Source organism: Sceloporus undulatus, chromosome 1 (assembly GCF_019175285.1).
Source record: "Sceloporus undulatus isolate JIND9_A2432 ecotype Alabama chromosome 1, SceUnd_v1.1, whole genome shotgun sequence".
Classification (NCBI taxonomy): Eukaryota; Metazoa; Chordata; class Lepidosauria; order Squamata; family Phrynosomatidae; genus Sceloporus; species Sceloporus undulatus.
In genome coordinates, this window is record NC_056522.1 from 237776230 (window position 1) to 237785757 (window position 9528).

General features: G+C 40.3%; 1 protein-coding gene and 1 long non-coding RNA gene across 2 annotated transcripts in view; one reads left to right on the forward strand and one right to left on the reverse strand.

Annotated features, from left to right (window-relative positions):
- The first annotated feature begins 2400 nt into the window (after positions 1-2400).
- Positions 2401-8745, forward strand: LOC121919468. The gene is made up of 3 exons (XR_006101485.1): positions 2401-2864; positions 6900-7015; positions 8623-8745. It is a non-coding gene; the product is annotated as an uncharacterized LOC121919468 (long non-coding RNA).
- The window catches only part of UMPS (uridine monophosphate synthetase), a 6079-nt gene continuing 1228 nt past the window's right edge, over positions 4678-9528 (reverse strand). The window contains exons 2-6 of the mRNA XM_042446092.1: positions 9304-9457; positions 8290-8958; positions 7454-7629; positions 6229-6343; positions 4678-5004 (exon numbers count right to left, since the gene is read on the reverse strand). Coding sequence (XP_042302026.1) covers positions 4823-5004; positions 6229-6343; positions 7454-7629; positions 8290-8958; positions 9304-9457 — 1296 coding nt within the window. The 3' untranslated portion in view covers positions 4678-4822. The remainder of the gene's footprint in view (positions 5005-6228; positions 6344-7453; positions 7630-8289; positions 8959-9303; positions 9458-9528) is intronic.

Sequence of the window (9528 nt, forward strand, 5' to 3'; positions counted from 1 at the left end):
CTAATTAGGAATGTTCACGTACAAAATGTAATGGTTCGCATGACTTTACATTCTAATAGTGGTAAGTCCTGGAAAATAAACAAAGATGTAAAAATCCACAGGAAAACAATCTTTTATTTTGTTAAAGCAGAACATCCCAATTCTTAAATGTATTTATGTAATTGAGTAATTTTCTGTCTAAAATATCCTTATCTCATTCAACAATCACTAATACTAGGGACAGATTTAGAACCTTCTCAAATCATCCCCTACTGCCTCTTTTCAATGGAATCTGTTTTCTTTTTCTGCTCATTACTCACTCAATGCAGTACAGGAAGTGAACATTATTTTTACACATAATTCATAATGCTGAGCAGACCCCACATAAGCACCTGGCATCCTTGGGCAATTGCTAAGGCCCAGGTAAAGTACATTGCTAATGTCTATCATATATAATGGCCGGTGCTTTAAGCAGTGCCAGGCAGATGGTTCGGGCCACTGTTTCATTTTTCAGCAATGACAAGACGCACCTTTCCTGTGAGAACTTTAAAGAGGGAGGCATTACTTACTGCCTTTTCCTCTGCCCTCAGACAAGGCAACTTTCAAAAAATCAAACCAGAGGCTAGATTCACTCACTACAGCCAACAGATACAGGACAGGGGACCCAAGACACACTCAGTTCAGGACGTCCTCAAAACTAGCAGTGGTCTTTATGCAGATTTGTGGTCCCCACCCAGAATCTGTGAAACTGCTACTTCTCCACTCCCTTGGTGGGGAGACCAGTCACCAGGCAATACACTCCCCTCCCCGCTGTAATTTTTTTAGCAAATTCTCAAGTTGCCAATAGGAGCTGCAAGCATTATGCTGAGCTTATGGCAGGTGAAGTGGTGGCTTCTTTTCGCCAGGGTCCTTCACATCTGCATTTCTTCCTGTTCTTCCTTAACCTCATCATAAGCCTGTCTGACTTTTTTCTTCCCCTTGTCCAATGCATGGTCAGCTGCCTGTCTGGGCAAGGTTCATACTCATGGCCTCTCCTAGATGATGGATACAACAAACCTTGGAAAGGAATGGGAAGTGGTTTATAGGACATGAACTCATAGCAGACTCTCAGTCTCCAAACCATTTGAAGAGAGCATTACATCTGTGCTATGTCATTTGATTACCATCAACCATGCTAAATCAACAGAAGGCTAAAATCTTTCATACAGCACAACTAGGTTGTCATTCCAGACAGGCTAGTTATTTGGCACTCAGTTAAGTATCAATGAAAGCCAAAGAGGAAATAGTCTATGAAGGTCCACAGTACCCTCTGGTGGACAAAGCCTCATACAACATTGTGAAGCCTAAGGTTTTCATGACTGGCATTTACAGTACGCCCGCATTACATTCGGCTTTGAGTGTATGTGCAAAGCCGCGAGGGAGCAAGGGGCGGTGCATCCCATTCAGATGAATGGGGTGTGTGCACGTGATGTGCATGTGCTGCCGCATGCACGAGCCCCATTCACTTGAATGGGACTTGAGTATGCATGGTATTTGGCTTACGCAGAGGTGGGGGTCCGGAATGGATCCCCACATAAGCCAAGGGCGCACTGTATAGTTTTTTGTGGGTTTTGGGGGTTGTGTGTCCATGTTCTAGAAGAGTTTATTCCTAACATTTCGCCAGCACCTGTGGCTGGCATCTTCAGAGATAAGTAGGTTCAGAGGGGTTTTGTTCTTGGCACTTTTAACGAATGCTTTTCCCCCCCAAATAGCAAATATAATTTGAAAAAACACTTACACTAAGCACAATACTGTGCTTCTATGAAGATGCTAGTCACAGATGCTGGTGAAACGTCAGGAATAGACTCTTCTAGAACATGGCCACATAGCCTAAGAAACCCACAAAAAAACTCATGCAACAGCTGTGCAGTTCTATTTTAAGGCCAAAAGGAACTGTGAAATAATCTGGAATTCAAAGATATAGCTGTGTTAGTCTGTAGAATCAGCATATACAGAGATTTTGTAGCACCTCTGAGACTAACTAAAAGAAAGAAGTTGACAGCATGAATTTTCATAGACCTAAGTCTGAGGAAGCAGACTTAAATCAATGAAAGCTCATGCTGCTAACTTCTTTCTTTCAATTAGTCTCAAAGGTGCCACAAGATCTCTCTATATATTTTGAAATATGCTGTTTACCAATTGCATTTTGATATTTAAGATAAGATTTGTGTGATGCTTACCCCCACTCATTCAATTTGGAGTTCACTTCAGCAAATCAGAACCAACCCTTATTCAATTCAGATTTAAATTGGACATACTATTTTTGTTTTTTCAGACACTCAAATGGAATATGGAGATATAATAGATCTTAAAGGAGGGATTAATATATTACAGATATGTCGGTTCTGAGGCTTTTTGTCCTTGGTACCTTTAACAACTGTTTTTTTTGTTTGTTTTTTGCCAAATAGCAAATACAGTTTTAAAAAACATTTACACTAAGCACAATACTTAGTCTTGCCTATTCATTTTATCCTTGTCCCGAGGAGCAGGTACATCTTCTCAGAATCCTTACAGCACCTGAAAAATTTACAGCTGAAGAACTGCACTGAAGAAGAGTCAATTGAAGAACAAAGCACTGGAAGACAGCACAGTGGACAACAGGCAAGCTAAGAGACAAAGCAGGAGGAAGCAGTGGTTGGCATGGGTGGGTGTGGAGTAAGCAGGCTATGATATGGAGCACAGCAGCAGACAGCTCCAGCAAGTTTAACTAAAACACCCTACTAGGCTGGCACATGTTTCTCCCATTTTGGATATACCATTCTAGATCCCTAAGATCACTCTCATGTTTCACAGCAGGCGTACAACACAGAAGAGTACCGCAAGGATCATCTAGTCATCTAGTATCGGTGAGACTGCCATCTCAAAACACCCAACTCATCAGTCCATCTTTCATCTCCTCCATGTTTGCCTACCTACTGGTATGGGAAGAGTGAGGCAGAGCTGTTACCATGGGACCCAGTGCTCTATCCTACAGATCTTGGTCCTTCTGCTTGGGTGCTGTGAATTTTCTGCCTCTAACTTGAGCAAGACAGCTTAGTGCTGCCTTATCAACTGCTCAAACAGGCTGCTGCCACTGAGATTCTCTGCCAATTTGCTCATGGAGTATACTCATTGCCTACAGTGGAGGTGGACAGCAATCCTGAATCCTCTCCCACCTCTATGTGGTTCCGAACAAAGGCTGACTTTTATCGCACACTGTGATCCTCAGGCTTGAACAGCCGGAGGAAGCAGGATTTCACCCATCACCACAAACACCAGCAGCAGCCCTTACACAGCCTACTGGGGTTGAAGGCAAACTAGGCTGTCTCCCTTTGGCCTTGGGGGCCACATGGGGGCAGAGATGCATGATTAAATTAATGATTAAATGTAATAGTAATAGTAACTGAAATGGCAAATGATATGCAATTGATTGACTGATAAGACAGATCACTACACTACCTGTTCACTTTTCCAGATGGTTTCCTCAACCATTCAGAGTTGATTTAGAGGCTACAGTAGGGGAGAGAGACAGAGTGATGTAGTGGTTTGAGTGTTGGACTATGACTCTGGAGATCATGGTCCCATTCCTTGCTTGGCCATGGAAACCCACCAGGTGACCTTGGTCTAGTCATACAATCTCAGCCCCCCAAATCCCTATGACAGATTCACCTTAGGATCGGCATAAACTGGAAACAAGCTGAAAGCACACAACAGCAAGGGAGAGGAGAATTCAGAGATCACCTGTCTCCCCCCATTCCCAAGCCCACTTTCAGATCAAAGGATCTCCTGTATCCATGGCAAGTTTTCATTAGATCCACTTCAAAAATCTGTGCCTGTTGTTTTACATAATGTAGTATAGAGTGCCCTGATGTTTAAATATTTAAGAACTATTATAATCTGAAAAATACTATTAAAACATTGCAATTCTAATCATAATTACTTATTTGCAAGCTAAGGTCTCAAACTGAACACTTGCTAAGATCAAAATCCAATTCAAAGAATCAGTTTTTCAGTTTAAAATACAACACCTTGATTTTTATTCACTGTCCATCAAAGTTCTGCGCATTTCTGCCCAGTCAGGCTCAGATCCCTTTCTTCTCATTGTATATGAAATGTTAAGGAAAATGACATCAGAATGGGGAAGCAGAGTTTTAAACAATACAATGTAAAGGGCTCCCACCCCAATCCCCATTTTCACATAAAGCGAATAATTGATATTTTCTTCCAAATTTTATTTTGTAAAAACTAACAACATGTTTTACATTCAAGACAAGTATAATCAAGGGAATCAGTTTTCCAAGTAAGACATGAGATAGGGGGATACTGAACAAGATGGAATGTACTGTATACATGAAGGCATCCTTTAAACTATTGCCAAAGGCACTGTTTTACTACCTAAGGCACATAGTTCCTTCATCTGCACATTTTCAGATACATTATCTGAAGCATGTCAAATAGAGAAACTGCTCTAAGGCAGAGGGCTCAGCTCTGTTACATTTAGTTCTTACATTCTAACCCAGCTGAGAAAACATTTAAAAATGTTTCTAAAGCTACACATTCTAAGTGTACATTTGTCATCTGTTCTCACAATCTTTACTTGTTCCCTAAATCAATGAAGCAAAAAGAAGAAAATTTTCCTTTGGAGTGCTTTCATTTTTTTAAAAAAAAGATAGAAACAGCTGAACAGGAAAACTACTTGTTTTAATTCATTATCAACAAGTGTCATACTTACAGTTCGCATATTGGTGCATTTCAAGAAACGTTCATTGGGGAAAACAAGTTATTTTGCTAGGATTGCCTTGTTTAATGGAATGCAATACTTGGCTTACATTTCCACGCCAACAGCAATCCTCTGCATGTAGCTTTCCCATGCTAGCTTCCTATATGCCTCTGCTTCATCTAAAGGATTGGGTGCTGACAAGATGCCACGTCCTACAATGATGATATCTGAATGCCTTTTACTGATAACTTCTTGAGGACTCAGGTACTTCTGCCCAAGGTTGTCACCTGTAAGGTAAAATGAACACACCACACAACATTGTTAACTGTCAGCACTTTTCTTTTTGCAGACGTCTGAGGAATTGTGATAAACTGTTCTCTATGAAAATAGTGGGTACAAGTCTCTTATTGCTAAAAGTGTTAAGGACACATACATACACATTCCAAAAAGATCTCTCCATACTGAGTAAACAGCAATAGCAGCTTCATTTATATACCGCTTCATACCGAACTAAGTGTCCAGTCAGAGGTGCTGGCATCACCACCCAGGCTAGCTATAGGCTCTCTTATAGCATCTATAGGAGAGCTGCCTACTCAAAATTTTCCCTTGCATAGAAAGAAAATAAATATACAGTACTTAAAATAGTATCTCTACCGTGTTCAATACAGGCATCCCCGCTTATTTAAAGATTCGGGATCAGATCACTATATCAATGATTTCCACTTTTTGACGGTGCCCTGGTCCCAAACTTGTCAAATAAGCAGGGGACTCCTGTACACAGATCTAGTCAGAGTGTGGCAGCAGTGAAAAAGACAAAGTATACACCAGGGACTGAAAACAGGAGAGCCAAAATTGTCTGACTTCTAGGGTGGTGTCTCCAGATACGCTGGAAATGTCTTTTATACATCCCTAAAGCAATTGGTTTGTTGGTTTTTAACCCTGGGAGGGTGTCATAAAAATGGCCTCTGGGGGCACATGCAGTTTACGGGCCACACTTTGCCTACTCTGTTCTAAAAATTCTGAGCAATCCAGTTGTTCAATGTATGGAGAGGAATACCAGGAGCCCCCCCTCCCCCCACGAATACCAGTTACTGTAAGCTATGCTGCAAAGGAAGGAACTCACAAACCCACTTCTGAGTATTCCCTGACTAAGAAAAATATAACTTGAAAGCACATATGCACACAACCATTCTGCACTACCTAAGTTACAATTACTGTCAACAGAAATAAGCATCTAATGTGGAAGCTTCTACAGCCTTTTGGATGGGGCTCTCTCACTAACCATTGAGACAGTGAAAAAAGCATATCCAGAACAAAGGTTGAGCTCTCCCAGGAGATTCCTGAGCTGAAATATGCAGGAATTCATTGGGGATTTTCACTGCTATTAATATATGAAAACATAGAGCTACTTCTCAGTTTAGCTCTCAGTATCAACCATTCTGGGTATTGTGTGCTATCAAATGAAGTGTTCTATCTGAGTTGTGAATAGGTCACTTCCTTGGGATACTCACCTCCTGCCTGCATCTTAACACCTGGAGTCAAGTAAAGAAATTCTGGTTTTTCAGCTATTCGGGAGCCAGAAATAAATCCCACAACAAAATCTGTATGTTCTTCAGCCATTTTAACCTACATGAAAACAGTACACATAAGATGAAGCAGATATTCCTGAACATTGGCTCCCAAACTTCGGTCTTCCAAGTATTTTGGACTTTCAGCTCCCAGATGCCCCAGCCATCTTGGCCAAATATCAGGAATTCTGGGAGCTGAAGTCCAAACATCTGAAGGACCAAAGCTGGGGAATCACTACTTCAGAAGGACAATGCTTTACATTCCCCTAGAACAGAAATACTAAAGAGTGTGTTATACAAGCAGAGATTTTAAGCCTCCAATATTTTAGACAACAAAATAATAAAATGGGACATTTGCAGACTATCTTGACCACAGTATCAAAATATTTGTATGCCCCCAAACATGAATCAGTATCATATTCCTGTAAATGAAAGGCTGCTTTTATATGTACACCTGTTCCTTGCTTCCTTTGCCTCAGATCATTTTATTACCCCATATGCGTTACCCTGCTTTCCTCCCAATTGTGTACACTTCCCAAAGATATGATAGTCGTCTTTAAATATCTGAAGGGATATCATATAGAAAATGGACTGTTTGTTTTCTGCCTCTCCAGAGACCAGAACATGAATGGATGGGTTCAAATTACTGTACAAGAAAAGAGATTACACCTAAGGAAGAACTTCTTTACTGGAAGAACTGTTTGACAGTGGAATAGATTGTCTTGGAAAGGTGAGGCAACAGACTCCTTTGGAGGTATTTAAACAGAGGCTAGATGACCATTTTTTAGGAGTGTTTTAGTTGTGTATTCTTGTATGTCAGGAGGCTGGGCTGGATGGCCATTCTGGCCCTTTCCAACTCTGTGATTCTGTAAACAGGCCTGAAAAACTTTGGATTTTGTTTTTCTGGCCTGTTAGTTCCCTTTTCTTACTCTCAAACACATGTGTCCTCAGTCTACTGCTGCATGTTCAGTTTAGGTTGACCCTTACCACAGTTAGAAAGAACATCAATCAGTATTAGTCTTGCTAGTTATATCTCACCATAAAAGAAGTAAATGACATTTAAAAGATTCAAAAGGTAGGGAAGTGCTGTTCCTTTCCTTTCCACGTTGAGAAATTTGAGGTGCTTTTAATATTTTTCAGTTTCATTCAAATAACTGCTCCAACTTACTACAGCTTCAGTATAGTCACCAGTGGCCAGTGTCCCATCTGAGCTCATCTCTCCAATCAAGAGACAGCCTCGTTGTAAAGGATTCCCTATTTCTTTCAGGCCCCTAACAACTCCAGGGCCAGGAACAGCATGAGCATTGACTATATCTGACCAAGATGCTATTCTGAAAACGCCACCTGAAAGAGAGAATAGGCAAATTAGGCAAGTTACCAACTGAACAGTTTCTTTTCAATGTTGGTCTTGAAACTCTTTTCACAGCTTGATTCACATGATAAAAGTACTGCCCTGAATCAAGAATGTCCCACACCTAAAAAGGACAAAACTACAAGCGTACAACAGTTTTACAATCGTTAATGCATGTCAGTTTCCGTTTCCCTGTTGTTATTTCTTTCTGTCTTAAAATTTATTTCATCCCACATTCTTATCAGTTCTCTTAAATCTGGACAAAAAGTATACATTTTTATTCAAACATTTAACGTATAACACATGTTTGATGCAAGTACATTTTCCCAAAGTTACACATTTTATAAACTATAATATATATATATATATATATATATATATATATATATTTATATATATATATATAATTATATATAATTTGTTAGCGCAAATTATAGCAGATCCCCAAATAACTGAGAACTTGGTAAATCAACATTTACATAAGTCTCATTGATTCATTATACCTACACTAATCTAACAGCTGGATTTGGGCCTTGAGTGAACTTTAACATTTGAAATTAAGAGTATCCAAGACTTTATACAGTGCAGATTTGAATGGAAAATGGATCGATCAATCATAGTTTGGGGGCTGGTAGATGGGATATCAAATTCACCTTCATACTGATGCTTCACAGTATTTCCAATGTCTGCAAACTTGCGGTCTTCAAATATCAGGAACTCATGCTGGTCTGCAAGTTTTCTCAACTCTTTTACTACTTCTTGGGAAAAATCATCCAGAATGTCGATATGTGTTTTCAAGATACAGATGGAAGGGCCCAGAGTATTAGCCAGATGGATTAATTCTTTGGCTGTGGTCACATCAGCAGAAAGGCATAAGTTAGACTGCTTTTTCTCCATGAGTCTGAGAAGTTGGGCAGCGAGGGGATGAATGCCTGGTAGCTCTGCCCGAGCAGCAAAACTCATTTCTTTGCATATCCTTTTGGTAGGAGCCGTGGCATTCTGCTCAGAAGGCTTAATAATATTATCCTGGATGAATTTTTCAACCCTTGCCAACATCTCAGGGGAAACTTTCTTCTGCTGCTCAAGGATCTTGAGGATTTGAGACAAGGTACATACTGAGTGCAGTCGAATCCCATGCTTTTCCAGTATGGCTTTCCCTCCTTGCTCTCTATCCAGGAGCACTATGGCATCGGTAACCTTCAACCCTTCTTTCCGAAGGACCTCTGCTGTCTCCAAGACACTTGAGCCACTAGTAACTACATCTTCAATGACCAGGCAAGTTTCCCCGGGATTTATTGTGCCTTCCACAATGCGCTTTGTACCTTTAATAGTAACAAAATTGGCATTTTTTCATTAGATTATCCATACTAGAAATTGTTATTACTATTAAAAATAAATATTGCATGCAGGATTTGTTAATGAGTAATCCCAGGCTGAAAGACTTATATGTGTGTGTGTGTTCTTCTATTAGGCATGTATTGCTTTTATCAAAAGACTGGTTTTCCAGACCCACTAAAAGCAATAAACTAATATATTACATTATGTCTAATATACTATGCATTATCCTGGGAAACCCAGACTTATCGCTTTGCACATATTTTCTATCCTGAACATGCATCGTCTATACACCAACATTTGTAACCCAGCACTCTTTTTATTCTTTTTACCATGGTCTTTGGCCTCCTTTCGCCGTATGAGCATCGGGATCTGCCTGGCTGAGCAAACGATTGTAGCCAAGGGCAGAGCAGTATAAGGAACGCCACACACAGATCCGTACTTGAGCTTGGCATCCTCTGCAGCCTGAAAAAGGAGATCTGCCACCTGGAATAAACCAGTAACATTTGACCTGCGTTTAGAAAAGGGATCCATGTTTGATACAGGCAAAACAACTG